Source organism: Phalacrocorax carbo, chromosome 18 (genome assembly GCF_963921805.1).
Source record: "Phalacrocorax carbo chromosome 18, bPhaCar2.1, whole genome shotgun sequence".
Classification (NCBI taxonomy): Eukaryota; Metazoa; Chordata; class Aves; order Suliformes; family Phalacrocoracidae; genus Phalacrocorax; species Phalacrocorax carbo.
Window position 1 is genome coordinate 11157468 of NC_087530.1, and position 18867 is coordinate 11176334.

At 45.7% G+C, this 18867-nt stretch overlaps 1 protein-coding gene across 8 annotated transcripts in view; it reads right to left on the reverse strand.

Annotated features, from left to right (window-relative positions):
• The window catches only part of LOC104051019 (discoidin domain-containing receptor 2-like), a 63084-nt gene that overhangs the window by 18166 nt on the left and 26051 nt on the right, over nucleotides 1-18867 (reverse strand). For 6 of the 8 annotated variants that reach the window (XM_064468350.1, XM_064468352.1, XM_064468356.1 and 3 more), the window contains 6 exons: nucleotides 16062-16197; nucleotides 11604-11706; nucleotides 9136-9364; nucleotides 4868-5015; nucleotides 4552-4657; nucleotides 1642-1828 (listed from right to left, as the gene is read on the reverse strand). In XM_064468350.1, the coding sequence (XP_064324420.1) occupies nucleotides 1642-1828; nucleotides 4552-4657; nucleotides 4868-5015; nucleotides 9136-9364; nucleotides 11604-11706; nucleotides 16062-16197 (909 nt within the window). The remainder of the gene's footprint in view (nucleotides 1-1641; nucleotides 1829-4551; nucleotides 4658-4867; nucleotides 5016-9135; nucleotides 9365-11603; nucleotides 11707-16061; nucleotides 16198-18867) is intronic. The other 2 variants (XM_064468359.1, XM_064468358.1) reach the window with 1 other exon arrangement.

The following is an 18867-nucleotide window of genomic DNA, read 5'->3' on the forward strand; positions in this document are numbered from 1 at the left end:
AATGCAGTTGCAATATTTGCTAACTATTTTTAATACTTTCTTGAATACTGGGGAAGCTCAGAAAACTGGAATAAAGCTAAAAGGTACAAAGATACAAAAAAGGTATTTACAGATCACCTAGCCTAAACAAAATAAATGCAAAGCTGACACAGGCAACATTCAATAAAGAATGAAGAATAATTTCTGCTAATCAATACAGCTTTATAATGAAATACTAAATGAAGTAGCCATCTTTGTGAGTTTACGTGTTTCGTTGATCAGAATGGCTGTGTTTACTTAACAGATTTTTATAAGGCATTTCATTTACTCGTTGTAACATCTGACTCCAATTAGCATACCATGAACTCATGAATTACATTAATTTGATTAAAATCTTTCAACTAGTAAGTCTTACAAATTTTAAGGCACAAATTCTTCTCTAAGTGTTTTTCTAGCAGGAACGTATTCCTAGCTCAAGGAATCAGCTAGGTTTTTTCAGTGACTTGAAAAAAAACAGCAGAATCACTAACAATAAAATAAATTAAATGGGGGAAAACATATCAAAGTTTCTTCAAATAATCTGAACCACACAGGTTTTTGGGACCAACTCATTTCAGGGTAGTAAACTCAGGATGCTTTCTAGACTGGACTTTTAGCCCAGACAGTACTAAGTTTGAACTGACTTTAAGCATGATAAACTCTTAATGAACACTGGCTCCCCATCCATGGGCTAGGAGGACTAATATGATCACAAGATTCATAAACAAAGAAGAATTGTCCAAAAGCAGAAAATTGTACCATTCTTTCATGCAGTTTGATAGAAAGCCTGCATCCAGTTCCAGTTTCTGTAACTCCAAAAGAGTACTGGCAAAGAAAGAAAGGATTGGAAGATAGTTTCTAAAATGACCCTGGATCTCTGAGGGAAGGCAATGAGAAGTTCAGCCAACTTAGTTTACTGAAGCAAAGATTAAGAGAGTGGTTTAATCACAGTGTAAAAGCAGGAAAATTTCTGAGAAGGCAGGACTTAGTTTTGCCAGCAAAAGCAGGCTAAGAGCCAATGGTTGCAAGTTAAAAATAGACAAAATAAAACCAGGGTAAGTAACCACCAAAATAATTTACTTAACGATGTGGTGCGTTCTCCTTCATTTGAAATCTCTACAGGAAAAGCCACCAATCCTTTTTAAAAGATTCTGCTGTTTACTACAGACTCCAAAAGTTCAGCTCATCCCTTTCCTGTGTGTTTAAGTAATTTCCCACAGCACAAGCACAGATTGAGGCATCCAAACAAATTTTTGGTCAAAATGGAAGCACAACCACATTCCTTTACCTCAAGGGTCAGACGGGCCCTAGGCAGTAAGTAGCCTACATCCTAAATCCATCTCAGTTGCGGACAGGGGCTGCCTAACCACTGCTTCAGGTGTCTGCTTTTTATTCCTTTAAGCCAAATACTGAAGGAAGTGTGTCTGAGCTCTGGAAAGACAAGTGCTCCCCTGCTTCACCTTTCTACATTGGCAAACTTGGGGCATCTCTCTGCCTCTGGTGAGCTCTGCTGTTGGGCATCTTATATCCTCCCGCTTTGGGCAGAGGACCCAGAGGGGTAACCTGGCAGCACCCAGACCCAAAGCCTGCCCCAGGCTGCTGGAGAGGGACAGCGCTCACTACCTTCATGGAAGTAAAGTTCCGCGGTCGGTCAAACTGAAACTCCATTTCAACAGAGCCCGTGCTGAAGCTCTCGTTCTTCCAGCCAACATAGTCATAGCCTGGCCACACACGGTACTGGTGGCTCTGCGTGAAATCGTCCAGTCCCAGCACACCATCCGTCAGCTGGCCCAGACCACCGTACAAGTGCCTAGCAAGAAAGAACCAACAGTTAGGCAGAATATCGGCCAGGAGAGCTCAAATGTGAAAGCACATGGGTCCTTCAACTGGTACCTGAAAAACCTTAGTTTATTTAATCTTAACCCCTGCTGGACAAGAACCCATTCCCTGTTCTTATGCAACATCACCTTTATTTTATTCAGGCTGGTCTTTTAAAACCTTTCCCTGCTTGGGAAAACGCAGAAGTTTTTGCATTGGTATCAAGCACTGACAGCAGAGCCAAGCTACGAGGAGAGTCTCTTGAGAGCGAAACCAGACTACAGAAAATGACACTGTACGCACTCCAGAGGGCTTTAATTGCAGCATTTCACCATAGAGCCACATGGGAGGAACACTGCTCCATCCTGCCCTGGGGGAACCAGTGGGGAAAGTTTTGCAGGCAGGCACAGAAAAGCAGGAAAGAGACCAGTGAGACCATGGGCAGCTCACCCAGCCACAGCCGGTTCTAACTGGCATTATTTCTGGCACTGCTCCTTGTGCAAGACAGCGTTATTGGCTCTGCTTCCAGGGCTGATCAGACTCTTTGCCCAGGACCGTGCCTCATTCCACTTCCTATCCGAGAGTGCAGAGCCCACTACACAGTTTTCCAGCACTGTCCCAGAGCAGAAGATGCCAGGTGTGCTACACTCCTGACCCACCTGCCTTCTGGCAGCCATCCCTGCCATGTCCCTTGTCCTGTAGCAGCAAAAGCGCAAAGAGTTTAGCTGACCTTGCTCCCTAGACCCGTTTCATTCAGCTACCTCCAGGCAGTCATTGTAACCCAGGCTAGGCTGCTGCTACTTACACTGAAGGTCCTCAAGTCCACTCCAGGTGAGCCCTCCTGTCATTAGGATTTGCACAGGTATGCAGGCCTTTGAACTCCAAGACAGGATTAGCAGCTGGAAGAGGCAGGCTCCTGCTTCCCGGCCAGTCAGGCACATGACTACAGGTTAAGTAGTTTGAAAGACTTCTTGCTTAGCACACTGGGCCTTGTGCCTGCACCTGTAGCTCCCTACCACTCCCCAGCAAACCCAGCTTCCTAAGTTAGTGCTGGACAGCCAAGTCCAATACCTACAGCTTTCTGCACATACACTCCCCCCCTTTTTTTAATAAATATCCAATCCCTACGATATCAATGCAGCTTGAAAGCATCAGCTATTAACATATAAAGACCTTGTTACCCAATATCTTGCAACATCCTACAAGCATGAAGAATGTACTTTCCAACCCCTTATTTTAACCTCCAGCACAATAAAACACAAATACATTTACAAAAATCACCTCTACGCATAAAAAAAATATAGGCAACAGTAAAAATTTTCAGGAAGTTAACGTCAACTGAAATGGGACATAAAATAAAAGCACCTTAAGTCAATGGATGACACTAGGTCACTGAAAAGACATGATCAGATCACTGATTAGGCACGTTCCTGCACAGGCAGGGATATGCCGCCTCAAGAGGACACCCATGCCCAAGGTTGTCTGAGATTTCAAGCCGTTGAAACACACTAAAATCTGTATTTACAGTAAAGAAAGCGGGCACACTAAATGTCTGAAAGTTCAGCTACTTATTTAACATTTTGGATACACACTCTTGACAAACTCTCCTTCCACTAGAGTTCATTAAGTCAGAGTCCTTCCTGCCTCTGGTAAACCAGACACACCTAAATACGTCAGTGACATGCCGCCCTACCTAACTAATCTCAGTGATGTGAAAAATTACCAGACCTTGTAACGAGCTGTCAAAGTTCAGTTGCTTTAGGCTTTTTAACTCCAAATTGGAAAAGCATCATACCCAAGAAATCTTTACAGTGAGTAATTGGCCACCTTCCTCTCACACCACATTGGCAGTGGTGCCTCTGCTGACCTGGAGCTTCTCACAGGGAGTGATGCAGTTTTCCAAGTTGTTTCAAGTCCATCAGAGCTTTGTTTTTAAACAATATCTCAAATCTGTCCAGAAGCTCACAGGTGTCAAGTGCAGGCCTAGAGTTCAGGTGTTGCGCACTTTCTCAGATGCCCAGTTTACCCTGGAGACCTCCTGCAACAGTTTAAGATGCAGTCTGGTATCTGAAATGCATTCTCTAGCAAACTCCAGAAGCAACAAAGGCAATGAAGAGGGGAAGGACCTTCATCTGCTCCAGGGACACTGGGACTGTGCAGGTAGAAGGTCCAGCCAGCTCTCCCACTCCAATCTGGAGCAACAGAAGAGCAGCAGCACCTTATGATTTGCAGTATCGACAACAGCTTGAGGCTATACCTGAACCAACAGTGAATATGGTCACAATTAGAGACCACCAGCAATGAGGGCTTTAAGGCAATCAGACACATCAGGACTGTGTCACCACATCATGTAAAGATGGAAGCTATGAACAAAGACAGCACTTAGCTGTATAAGGACACACTCTCCTCTGAAGAGAAGCAACAACAGTTTCCAATAACAAAAAAATTATTTCTTTCCTCCCAGCCTTTGCCAGCTGGAGGAAATGAATCTGATGTGTCCTGAGCCCATACCCTCCTTTAAAAGAACAACTAACAACATGTCATCAAAGGGCCTGGAACAACAAAGCCATGATGCTTTAGAGAACTAGTAGGCTAGCTTACAGCTCTGGAGGTCTCAAAGAAGCATTTGGGATGCAAGGTGCTAGTGACAGGGTAAGTAGAAAATAAGAGATAACTTGCAAAGTGACCAAGAGAGAACAGGACGACTTCTCCCACCTGCGCTCCTGGTAGCCATCATAGGTCGAGTCATTCAGATAAACGATGGGGAAGCCAGGAGCCGCTATTGTCCCTCCTTCAGGAATGCTATAGGATGCCAAACCATCTAAAAAAAGAAGGCCATATACCTCAGAAATACAGCAGCAGCAGCCTTCCATCATCTCTGTCCATATGATCCTTTTATTTATGATGTGGACCAATAGAAGAAGTTCCATGGGCCTGGGATTCCCTCTGCGTACATGGGGACGCAGGTGAGTCCCAGTCAGTGTTGCGTAAGGACTACTTTCCAGTGACAGGCATAGAAATTGCTACTTACCATACCAGATACAGCCATAGAGCTCCACCCTCATACAGACAGTCATTGGCATCTCTGTCACGGGAATCACCCGGATAAAACGTGCAATGATGGGGGGCCGAAGATCTTTCAAGACCACGTCGTAAGTATCGATGTTACCTTGGATCACCTGGAGAAGAGAGCTCCTTATCAGTAACTTCTCCCCATTGTGCAGTTAATATGAACAGTGGTGTACTTGTACCCTATCATTTGAGACTGGGGAGCTTTCCCATGCAGTATCTGCAGAGGATTAGCTGCTGCTGCTCCCCTCCTCCTACCTGGTACATGGCTTACAGGGTGAAGGGTGCTGCCATTTCACCTCCTGTCCACTGCAGACCCACAGCAAGCAGTACTCTGAGGGAGAGGAGAAAGGCAAGCGGGAGATGAATGTACACGTGGACTATACGTTGCAGAGAGCTCCAGTTACTAGTATGTAACCTCTCTTCAAGGGAGTCTCCATGTACACTCTAACAGCAGGTAACTGAGCACTTGCTCTCATCACTAGTTACCTGGTGGAGGGTCCTCATATCCTTTTTCTATGAGGCAACAAAATTCCAGAGGTGCTGCAGTGTTTGGTGGATGAAGGTGCAAGCAGCTGCACAGCAGATGTCTTGAACTGAAGTGTTTAACATTGCCACAATCACCCCAACCTGCTGAAGCGCAGTCTGGTATGGCAAGGACTTTCACCCTCCCCTTCCCCTCAATTTCAGTATGGTTCTGGGAACAGGCCACTATTTATTTTGACAGTCAGTGTGTGCAAACAGCTGAAGCTGTCAATCCCCCAGCAGTGGACAAAAGTGCCTAAGAGATTTTCTTTTTGAAAGGATATGGACCTATGGAAATAGAATAAGAGCACTTGATATCAAAAGTCCAAATCATAAGTGGGAGGGCTTCTGTTCAAAGATGTTATTGGTGAGAAGGATGAATCAGAGACTGAGGTTACTCAAAAGACCGCACATATCGCAGTTGTTGACATACACGCAGTTTAAAAGATGAGGGAGGCCAATGAGGGAGCAGAAAGGTGGCTTTCTCTTCATGGCAGCAGGGAAGATCTCCAGCTAGTGAATGTGGTTGGAGAGTCCATTGAGAAGTGAAAGACCTTATTGTACCACAAAAGGAAGCCACTGAGGAGAGTACATCTCCCTGAAGAAAAGCCAGTCACATCTGGTGGTCTTCTGGACTGCACCAGGGCAGCTGTGAAACAGCTTCCTGCACCTGGCTAGACAGCTCTACAAAAGGTGCACAGTCTCAGGAATTGACCAAAGAAAACAGAAGGAAAGCCAAAAAGTAAGCTTGCTCCCTCATCCTCTTCAGCTCCTCAACAGGCTTTTAACTTGCAGCCTCTTAAGATCCTGCTTCCTAGGAAAAACACTCACGACTTCTTCCAGTGAAGTAGGGTTACAAATCTCCTTGACTTGAGGAACCAAGTGACAGCAGTTAACCCTTTCAGCTGTCAGATGGCCTAAGACAGGAGACCTGGAAGCCATCTAAGCTGGTTCCAAAAGACCTTGCCAATAGGAGATAAAACCCAAGAGGAGACAACATATGGCAGAATATCCCACATCTTCACACAGGAGTTGAACAGATCCTCTGGAGCTGACCATTTGTTGGGGAATCTTGGGGGTGGCACACATGTCAAGCCAAGAAGTCCTACATGGACAGAGTAAGAGGGGAAAGAACCTTCAGACATACCCCTCAAAAAAGGTACCTTTGCACCAGCTCTGTATTGGAAGAGCTGACATTTTTGCCAGTCCTGTATGGACATCTGAGAAGCAGAAGAGAAGATGCACTTTGCATAGCACCTCCACAAGGTGGGGTTGCTGCTATTAAGCACACTCTGTTTCTCAGGTCCAAAAAACCAAAGTGATCAGTTGTGTGTGGAACAAACTCAGCACCAGTTTCCAGTCCCGGCCACTTCTGATGCCAATCAATGCTCCCATCAACATCAGGAATGAAGTGGTGCTGCTGGCAAACAGCTGCAGATGGCTGATCCCAGAAGCTGATGAGAGACCAGGACTCAATAGTGCCACACACCAGGCAACGTTAGTGCCAATGGAGAGCACCACCCGTAACTGATGTCAGAGATACAGGGAGGGCAACCGGACCCTTTGCCTTCACTGAGTAAATTAGAGCTGGAGGTGACTTTCCTGGTGAGGAGCAGCATGCGCTACATATCTGATGATGCGACAACCCGTGAGATCTGAAACTTAACAGCACAGTGAAGGGGCTGGTTTTGGGTTTGGTGGTCGTTTGTTTGGTTTTTGTTTTGCATACACACACACCCCCCCCTTTTTTTTTTACTGAAACCATTCATGTAATCTCCTTGGACATGCCAAGATGGGCTCCCATAGTCACACTCTGAAGTCTCAGTGACTGGGAATCTATCAACTGCAGGACTGGAGGAGGCCTTCCTAATGCAAACAAATAAGTGGATTAGGATCTTGCATCTCTATATGCACCTCATTCCAAGGCTTGAATGATTTCACTGGACATTTTTACCAAGTTATTTGCTTTTGAAACATGGATTCGCTAATGGATACTGGTGACACATTTTGAAAAATGTTTTATGGAAGGTCGTTATACAGAGGAGCTGAAAGGGCAGGAATTGCACCCCATTGTGTATGTCATGTCCAGATCTGCAGGAGCACAGGAGCAGAAGCATCTCTAAAGATACCGGGATGGAAAACTTTTTGGTCTCATGTGATGGGCAACAGGTACACACACTGAAAGAATATATGTGGATTTCCACATATACAGAATAGAATAGAGGATGGCTCAAATTACAGCATCATACACAGCTGAATACATGCTCATTACCTTATTATGGCCTAAGAGGGAGATCTTGCAAAAATTGACCCATACTAAATCATAACACCTGACACTAACACAGTCCTGAGTGCCCGAGAACACTGCTCTGCACAGGACGGGGGTGAGAGACAGAAAAGCATTTAGCTGCTTGTGGACATGTAACCAGTTGAATTCTGATATAACTCGAGATGCGGACAGACGTCACCTATGAAAGTACCAACAAAGAACAGTTAGCCCCAAGGAGTTTGAACTTTCCCTCCCATCCTGCAAACACAGTGTTTGTAGCACACACCAAAATATGAGAGATGGCCAAATTTGTGGCTACAAAGAATATGGAGACTCCCTTTTTACATGGAGTCCCATGGAGAGGACAAGGGGAATGGACACAAGTTGCTCTTGGGGAGATTCTGACTGGACACCAGAGGAAAATTTTTCACAGTGAGGACAGTCACCACTGGAATAATCTCCCCAGGGAAGGGGTTGGCTCGGCCACATCGGACACTTCTAAGGCTCAGCTGGACAGGGTGCTGGGCCATCCTGTCTAGGCTGTGCTCTTCCCAGAAAGGTTGGACTAGATGATCCCTGAGGTCCCTTCCAACCTGGGATTCTGTGAAGATAACGGCAATGGCCAATAGCAGATCAAAGGTCTGAGCGAACAAATAATTCATTAACAAGATAGAAGCTATTACCTAACACTGCAATATAGACCCCGCTGTGACTTCCAAAGCACCCCTAGTGCTAGAAAAATCACCACACCCAGTACCTTTTCTAGTCTGGCTTAGGTCTTCAGACTCCACAAGCCAGCCTGAGGCAGGGTGATCAGGTCAGACGAGCGGCAGATGAGAGAAGGGGATTCCTTCCCATGGGAAGTTTAATAAAGGCTTATGAACATGACAAACACAGCCAGTGCTGAGCTGTGTGCTCAAGTCTGGAGATAGCACGAGATAACTGGTAAGCAGGGAAGCCTCTTTGAGTATGTGCGCTCAGCACATTTCCTACCCTCTAAGCTCCTTCCTCCTCATTGCTCCCTACATGAAACACTGCTATCAGACATCCAGAAACTCATCTCCATTCCCTGCCACCCCCTCCTTTTTTTTTTTTTTTTTTTAAAATCAAAGGAGGCATCTGCTTTGCAGCTTCCAATTTAGAAGCAAGTGTCTGGCTGGTAGAGGGACATTCACATGATGTTTTGAACATGGACAGAAAGGTAGTAAAGAGCCACAGTCTTCAGTCACTGCAATGGCTGGAATTTGCGGGATCAGGTCAGGGGAACAGCAGTCCAACATCACCACAACAAACTAAGGCAGAGGACACTGAATGCCTGACAGAGAAGGGTCAGGATGAAGTACAATGCACTAGGCAGTACATAGAGGACGTGCCTTCTATAGTCTAGTTCTCTATGAATTGTGTGTGCTTCACGATTCAGTTCCCACTACACTCACCTTCCTGCCCTGACGATCCTTCCAGGAGATCCAGCGCTCTCCATTGCGGCTATAGTCAAGTCGGTAAGCACGGGCAAATTCTTTGCCTGTGGCACGGGCGTGCCGTCCCTGAGTCCCAATCAAGGTGATGAAAAAGAGCTTGTGCAAGTCAATTTGAAGGAACTGTACATCTTCTGGTTGCAACAAGCCAGCTGGACACCAGGCTCCATCCCCCTCTTCCCTTTGTAACCTGAGGGGAAAACACCACATAAAAAATGTCAGTTTCAAGGATGCTGCCTTCCCAGTAACTGAGGAAACACCTTGAAACTTTGAGAATTGGGAGAAAGAAACCAAATCTGGAAGCGAGACCTGACCGCTGGCTACCAAATACCTCTACCCTTTGGGGTGATGATCAATGGAGACTCTCAGAGTCCTGTAGCCAGTTTTGCTCTGTTCAGAACTCCCCCCTCAGTTTTGGTATCTTTCATTAACCGTTAGAAGTAATTCCTTTCCCTGACATATTCTTCCATGTTGATCGGAAACAACTATGCTGCTCAGCAGGTAATTGCATACTGCATGCTGCTTTTAGGACCTTGCTGGTAAAGCGCATACTCACTTCTCCTAAACCCCCCACAGTAAGGCCTGAACCTCTGCTTGACCACCTCCTACAGCTCTAGCAAGCACAAAAAGGAGCTATCTTAAAAATATATTTTCCAAAGAAAAGCTCTGCTCTACAAATTACTGTGGGTCATCTCAGCACCCTTCCTCCAATTCAGGAGAGTTGCTTGTGCAGGACACTGCTAGGTGTATGATGTGAAGGTTTCTGCTTCAAATTTCAACGTTGTGGTACCAGCTGCAAAGATTAAGGCTTTTATCCTTGGAGATTGTATGCCAAGTAGAGTGCTGTAGCGATCAGCAGATGGAGCCACTAAAGGAAGCGCTGCCTTACCTAGGCTTCTGTCAGCTCAGCCAAACAAGCCACAAGGTGGTGAGAGTTTTAAATACGAAAAATTTATCCAGACACAAAAAGACCACGTGGGCTTTTTAGCAACAGGAATTTCTTAGCAAACAGCAAGCCTTTGAAGTGCCCTAGACAGCTATCCCAACTCTGATGGCATCAGAGAGTACCAGCCTCCATGCATCACGGCAATACCCAGAAGGAAACACTGAAGGTTAAGGCACAGGCTAGAGACGATTTTTGTCTCAGGTTGGTCAGCTGTTTGTGCAAGGCTTTCTTACAGTGAAGTGGCAAGTAGAAGAAGTTATAAGGCAGGAAGAGTGACTGTGAAATGATGGGGACAGACATCTGCACAGGGCAACTGTGACCTCTAACAAAATGAAGTCAGCTAGAGGGTGCCTTCATGTCTTCACCCTGTGGACATCCAGCTGCCCTGGCAAAGATGATGGTAACAGATGGTAAGTGATGCCTGAAGTATTTGCAGAACTGCAGATAAGCCATACCTTGGAGAACAAAACAAGTCTCCCAGCTTTCAGACCCACAGGCTTGTTCAAACTCCATTAAAAACACATGACACTTACCATCTTTGCTCTACCACAGACTAAGAAAAAAAAAAAAAATCAAACACTAGGAGAATTTTATTATTTTGGACCAGCCAAATTCATCATAAAAATATATGAATCATAGTTAACCTGAAATTTATATTTGGCTTGTACTGAACTGTAGGAATGTTTGATATCATCATTATAAACAATTCTAAGGAAAGTTACATTTGTAAGCATTTTGCAAATCATCATTTAGTAGCTTTAAGAGAAATTAAACTACAAAAAAAACCTGAAAAGCCAAGCTTACAGGGAAGACTGTAGTACTGCTTGACATTGAAAGAAAATCTTTTGGCTGCTTTTTATGAATTCCTTAACTCTGCATTTTGAGTCAAAGTGGACACAGCCCATTTCCTCAATATGATGCTGTTGAAAAGTTCATCCTCGTAAATGATTTCCTATAATTTAGTTTAAAACGCTCTACAAGAATCCCAAGGGCACCGTCCCTAGGTGACTGGTAAGTCATAAACCCATCAGATTTATTCACAGAACTGTCGGAAGACCAGGATCGGAAGCAACCTCTTGAACTCTCTAGTCCAGTCTCCTGCTCACAGCAGGGCTAACTCCAAAGCTGCAGCGTGTTGCTCAAGGACTTGCACAGCCACATCCTGAAAAAAATCTCCAAACAGCGAGACATAACCATGTCTCTGGGTACCTGTCTGAGAGTTCCACCACCTCATTCTCACAGGGAAGGATTTTTTTTTTTTCCTTAATATTGTTTCAGAATTTCCTGCATTACAGCTCGTGACCATGACCACTGCCTCTTGGTCTTGCACTATGCACTAATTAGATTTAATACGAAACAGTGAACAAGCTAAGCAAACTTGAGGCTGCTTTAAGGGTGAGGGAACTTCTTCCTCAATCACATACTAGATATCTAGAAGAAAAAAAAGGATTTATTTTTTTTTTTTTGCCAGAGATTAACCTACCGTGCATACTGGGGTCCTGTGGAATCATACCACTGGCTGGAAGCAGTGATGTCTTCATCCCGTATTGTCCCTTCATGCATACCCAAAGGGTAACGGCATATAGCTGAAAATGGGAACAAACACAAGGAAAAAAAAATATCAGTACCAATTCCTTCTAAATCACCAGACAAGTTTTAATTAAAGGCTATCAAAGCCTAGGGAATAAACATGGTAATGATAAAATACCGAATGCAAATAAAGAGGATGAAGTAATTACCACAAACTGAAATAAGTAATGAAATACATTCAGAGTTAGCACCATTCAGCAGAGTTCTGGCAAGGCAAAAAGTTTACAAAGAAACATTTTAAGAACATGAAAGCCAGAACCATACTAGTATTAATGGCTGCATGGACCTATTTTACAGTGAAAAATTATTTCTCAATAATGATTGACATAAAAAAAGAAAGAATTTGTTAAAGATTTTCCTTCTTTTTCTGGAATAAACTAGATGCTTGATTTGCATTCAAATAAGAGCAGCTATTATTATTTTCACCAGTCCAGTAACAAGTGAGAAATGAAACAGCTTCTATTACAGATGACTAGACTAGCTTATGGAAACGCCTGCTCTGCTGTGTCGCTGCAGGTTAGAGCTTACATTTGAGCCCAAGCCCCTGACCATCCTGGTCTGTTCCCTGTCTCTAGCCTCAAGTGGAGCAAGCATGTCTCTCCAGGCATGAGAAAACTCTCACACTTGGAGCCTCCAGGGAGTACAGACACAAATGGCTCAAGCCACGCTGCTCTACAAGCTCAATAGAGCTCAATACACCAAAGGCAGTGCAGATGTAGCTTAAAATCCAAGCTGGCCAAGCTCTCTCCCCTGACACAAGTTTTTAGACAAGTCTTGGGATATTAGAGATATTTCAGACAACTCAGAGTCTTAATGTATTCATTAAGGCTCAGTATTCAAGACAGGAAAGCAATATATTTTTGTCAGACTGACATCAAGAGCAGATTGAAGAGAAAATTACATGAGATTAAATCATGAAACAATTAGAAGACAAGAACAGTCAATGGAAAGTGGCAGAAAAAAAAGGAAATGGACTTTTCTATAGATATTTGGCCTTTGTCCTCTGAGGTCACGGCAGCCCCATCACAACAGCCCCAGCTCCTCCCCTGCCTGCAGGGACAGAGGCAAGTGCCAGCACATGCTCCAGTCACTCCGGAGCGGCATGGCACGCGTGCCGGTTGGCATCCTCGCTGCTACGCTGCCTGCTGCCATACCAGCAGTTCTGCCTGCCTTTCCCTCAGCAAGTGCACTGCCTTGGGCATCTTCCTCATTTCTATCTCAGCACTGCTCCTCTTTATCCAAGCCTGGATAAAGCTGTTCACCAGGTTCAGAAGCTAGAAGGAAAGACAGAGGCATGAAACCCACCTGGTTGTTACCACCATACAGAATAGACAACCACAGGCCAAATAACTACCTGACAGATTTCAATGTAGAAATGTTTCGCAGCAGAGGTTGTTTCAATAGGGTTTGGCTGCAGCTGTTGTCAGGTACACTATCAACGAATGTGTGATGTTCTATATATTCTTAAATAGTCTTATAAAGGACATGGGAGATGAGGTGACAATGTATGTTGATGATACCAGATTATTTAACATAGAAAAAGGCAAATTATGGGAATACATACAGAACTAACTAGAAAACACCATCACACGATTTTCTGTATTCATGGTCAGACGCCAGGCAGATATGGACTAGAGCTCTTACTCCTTCCTTTTCCCATCAAAAGGCAGAGAAGGCAACACAGATGATACAAAAAGATCAGCAGCCTCATCATTACAAAAGAGATCACAAAAGAGTGAAGTATGACAAAGATCATTTATATCCTAAACAATTACTCACTGTCTCTCAAAATACCAGAACCAGGAAGCATCAAAAGATCAGGTAGCAGAGTTCAGAAGCATTATTTGCATCCTTAATCTATTAAACACTCCAAATGCCAAATATTCACACGGGTTCAAAAGTCCACTAGACAAACTCACAGCTACCACAGGCAAATACACAAGTGCTAGCTCAGAAAGCTCCTAGGCAACAGACCGCAGCAAGCCAAGAGCATATACTGCCGTGTGCTTGCCCATCTGTACACTCTTCCAGAGCCAGCAGGGATAGGACCTTGCTGGAGTCAGGGCACCAAGCTGGATGGGCCTCTGGTCTCACCCAGAACATCCATTCACATCTCTGAGGTTCCTTAAGAGGCATGTTTACAGAAAAATTCACTGGGATACAGCTGGTGTCTGGCTGGCATCAGGCATGATGATTGTGGCTGCTGAAAGCCAACCAAGACCTCTAACCCTGCTGTGATACTGCACAGTAAGCTTAGTAAACCAAACTAGCCTTGCCTGTCTTCACTCTTACCTGTCCCACCACAGACCAGTACAATCTGATCTATTGCTGGAAAGTTAGTATGTTGCTGAACTATGAGTATATATCTGAAGATTTTTCCGAAAGGGTTGAGGCATCATCTGAAAGCAGAAAGCATTTTTGAGTTCCTGCAGTGGGAGTCTTGTCTGGTCACATCTGATTAAAGGTCAAGCGCACACCCCACAGCAATGCCAGACAGAGACCTAGCTAGCTGGGATGGACTCTGAGGGACCAGGACATATTGCAACCCTGAACAAAGCTCATTCATTCACAAACCCAGGGCTGGCAGATGGAAGCCAGTGTGACCCTGCCATTGAGGGATGCACTCCGCGAGTGGCTGGGGCTATCGCCAAAACAAGCAGCATGAGGCTTTCACCAAAATGCACATCTTCTCAAGCATAACCATCCTTGGGTTCTGTTTAGGTACCACCAGGACTCCTGCTCAGACATCCCTGACCCTTTACTATGCGCTCAGGGACACACTCACCTGCCATGCAGACAGGATACATAAAGGCTTAGAAAAATGTCACAGCTCACCTCTGTTAGTGAGGTCAAACAACAGATGCTAGGCAAACTCACTGCACAGGATCCTTCCTACACAGGTCTGAAATCATCCACCAAGCAGGCCCTTTGGTTTAGAAGGCGATGCAGGAGGTGCTCCAGACCTCTCCTGGAGCAGATCAGGAGGTCAAGATTATCAACGAAGCCCGTAGGCATCACGGCCGAGAGGCATCAGCCAGGCTGTGGGTGTGCTGGAGTCTGGGTGGGAACAATAAGGCACAGCCCCTTGGGACAGAGAGGCAGCTGAGCAGCTGTGGGAGCTGAGAATGCAAAGCTCCTTGAGGAAGTCATACGCAGAACTGGGAAGTGTAAGCGATGCTACATGTTTATTTATTGATGAAAAAGATTACTGCAGGAGGGTGGGACCACAGCCCTGCACTCAGAGCCCACCCGACCTCCCAGGATCCTGTGGTGGGGGAAGCTATTCCTGCACCTTGGGGTAGGCTAACTTCTGAACTCAGCACCATCAAAAGGGATCTGTGTGTGACTGACCCTCCAGCTGTCATCTTCCGTCTTCTTCCATTAGTTTTAACCATCAGAAGCAGACAGCAACCCCAGTTCAAAGCTGGACACGTGGGGGGTTGTACAGTGCAGGGCATGGCTGTGTAACAGGAGCACAGGAGTGCCTGTTGAGCTCCCCCACAGGCTTCACTTCACTTCTGGCTGGTTGCAGCTCAACCTCAGACCTCTGCAGAGATCTACAGGCCAGAGCGGGGTCAGAGCCAGACACAGCCGAAGGGCTCCAACAAACAGAGCCAGACCCAGCAGAGCAAACGATGGCCCTCAGGGTAGCACTGCTGCCTCACCACACCTTCAGCCAAGCTGAAAAAGGATCAGACTCTTATTTCATAGACCATCTCCAGCTCAAGCCACCTCATTACAGAGGTTTTTGCAATATGTTGCAGATCATGATCTTAACTAATCTCCATCATGATTATAACTTGCCAAATGCCATAGGATAAAAGGTCATGTCCTCCACAGGGACTCAGAGGCTTGTATCCCTATCTCCACCCTAGCTTTGTGCCAGGTAGGGTTTCCTACCTTTCCTCCCACACCTCTCTAGAACCTCTCTGCTGGTTGGACAGCTGTAGCTTATGCTTTGCTAACTGGTAATTTACTTTCCACAGTGAGCACAGTATCTCTGAGCCAGACTAGAGCCAGCTTTGTTCTGCAGGCCACATGGTCAAATTGATGAAGGCTCAAAACAGGCCTGCTGAGAGCACGGGCCCTCTGGGTGGGCAGAGAAAGGAGTATATCCATGTGCCTGAGCCCTCCTGGGACTGTCAGGAGAGGTGTTTCGCTCCAGTACAGCTGTCAAGTAAGACTGGCCAAGTCAGCCCAGAAGACAACATTCAGGGACTACAGTAGTGATTACGTTTGTGTGCATTTGTTGTGTTTATATGCAGTCACCATGAGAGGGCAAAGAAAGGCTGAGAAGGAACATATGAAAGGTGGGAGATTAAAGTCCTCTCCCAGCCTGGCAGCTCCCTACCAGGGTTGACTTCGGTGCCAGATGGCTCAGGCAGTGAGGCCAACAGTAGCATGCAGAAGATCATGGTAGCAATCGGAGGCGCTGCGCAGTCAGATGGGTGTGAGTCCTTCAAAGACAGCAGCTGCCATCTACATTTCTGAAAGACAAAGCAAAGAGAGAAGATGAGAGTCCTCCAAAGACAGGACTTCTCTGTGCTGCAGACTTGCTCTATTGCTGTTGCCTCACGATAGATTGGGCAATCTTCCATGTCTTCAAGAGTGCCTTGACCTCAGCCCTACTCTGACCCACCATCTGATCAGAGGCTTAGTGAAGAACTTACGATTGCCTGCCTATCTGTACCTTCTCTAAAGCTACTAAGGTATTTCAGCTTTTAGGAGCTTAGCTGCCATGACTACTGCACGGACATAATCTCTTAACTGCTCTTAAACAAGTCCAATGCAAAGTCCTCTCTCCCCCATCGATTCTTCACTTTTATTATATTAACAAGTACTGAAGCTGCATCTACAATGAACCTGGATAGTCCAACCAGACCCCCCAAGTTGGGCTTATCCGCCCAATGCACACCTCTACCTGCACCAGCAGTCTACTCCAAGTAGCCAAGTGGGTACTCTGGAACTTGTCACACAACCTTAAGACAAATGTCTAAAACAGGGTGAAAATAATCTCTCCCTACATGTCTACATTGCTGCCAAGAGAGCATGTGCACTCACACATGCAAGCACACTTAATTTCCTGTTTGGAAACAAGAAAAATAGCAAAGGGCTTAAGTGCTGGCAATTTCAGTGGAAAGCCATGATAACACCTAAAGGTCGTATCAGCAATGTTATGTGAATTCTTCGTGTCCTCATTCCCTACAAAGAGCCTCAGGAGGCTCTCATCCTGGAAGATCGCTTTACAGAAGGCAGGTTAGAGGCTCTCTCTCATATTGAAATGTCAGGCAAAAAGAAAACAGAACAAATCAATAAACGAAACATTGCCAGGACCAGAGGGTGTTTGCTCAAGAATTCTCAGACTGGTAGTAAAACGACAAAATTGAATGTTAGTATTTGTTAGTAAAGGAAAAGATGATAAAAAACGGACCATCACTATGCCAGTGCCTACATGCGTATAAGAACGACAGAGCATCAGATGCCATTAGCTCAGAGATTTGTAACAAAAGGCTGTATTTTTTTCCACCCAACATAATTAAATTGTACAAGACTCAGCCATGAGTTGCCATAGATACCAAAACAATTGAACATATTCACAACAGAAAGATACACCACGGCTTCTTAAATCCGAAGGTAAAACCTTTGGCTCAGGAAATCCCCCAGCCACAAATTGCTAGGCACCCAGAAGCTAAATCAGGGTCAGAATCACTGAGGCTTGCCCTGTTTTTATTCTCTTTCCTAAGGATTTGCTACTGGCCATTGTTCCTGCTGGATTCCATCAGAAAAGATGGCTCTGAGCCTGAAAAACAACCAAGGGCCTTCTTGGGAAAAGAGCCAAATGCTCATGCAGGAGGGGAAACTAATGATCGGTGGATGCTGCCCAGCAGTGCTGTGCCCAGCCATGCAACAATGCAAGCAAACCCCAAAGCCCTTAAAATTGTGAGGAGCCCTCCTGCTTCAGCCACCTCTAGTGCACAGCATGAGCACCCTGGCCAAGGCTGGGAGGAGGGTGACCACAAGGTTCTGTGATTTTGTGGCATCTTGGGTGGTGAGTGGGCAAAAGCAAAGCAGTGGAGAGAAAAGGCAGCCCATATCTCAGCAGGAGGGTCTGGCAATCAGAAAAGAGGTCTTAACCAAGCACCCTCAAGCTGCGTGTGCATCCAAGCTCATCTTTCCGCCCCCTGAAATGGAGGGGGGTAATCTCTGATGCAAACATACCAATTCCCACCATCCCATGACAGACTAAGTACCACAGAGCAGAGGCTTCTTCTAGCCCATACAGAGGGAGATTTTCTAAAGACATTTTTGCAAAGTTTGACGACAGACCTGGTGGATGTTAATCTATGCAGGTGATTTGCTTAGGGTGCCCCAGAGGCTCCCAAAGCAGGGCTCGCAAAGGCAGCTGCTGAGAGTTCAGCACTAGAGCACAGTGTCCTCCCACAGGACACGAGAAAGGAAAGTAATTAATATTAATGCTTTAACCACATTCCTGGTGGAGGTGATGGGAAACACAGCAGACAGCTGTTTGGTGGTATATGGGGTGCCCTGACCATGGCCCAGGTGTCTGACTGCCCAGATCAGCTGCACTATGTGGGTGCAGCCTGGGCTAGAGAAGATCCCTCTGCTGGGTCCTCATGCTGGACCAACCACTGAACAGAGCTGCAAGTTGCTGAGGAGACCCTGGCAGGAGAACAGCAGCTTGGAAATATCTCCCAGGTAACTTCTCAGCTGGAGGTTTAAAAGCTGCCTGCTGTACTAGAGCCCTCAGATGGCAGAGGAGGCGCATACATGTGTTCCATGCCCTCATCACCCCCTTCAGAGCTTAGAAACAGAGCCTGGCAAACAGGCATCTGTGAAGACATGGGCTAGCACCAACCGAAACACGCTGGGACTTCCCTCTGTAACAGGGTTAAGAAAGAGGGTGGCCAGGCAGCACTGAAATAGCAATCATTTATGGCTAGGTGAGGACCAGAGCCTGCTGTTGAAGCAAAAAAGAAATGAGAGCAACCCCAGACATTACTGTAAGTGTACAGGTGATTTGGCTTCTCATTTGATCCAAAAGCCCAAAGAAGGATCAACAGCAGGGAGGCATATGCCCAGGCATCTGCCTGTGGTGGAGCACAGGGACAAAGGAGCACTTATCCCCTGCCATCAGC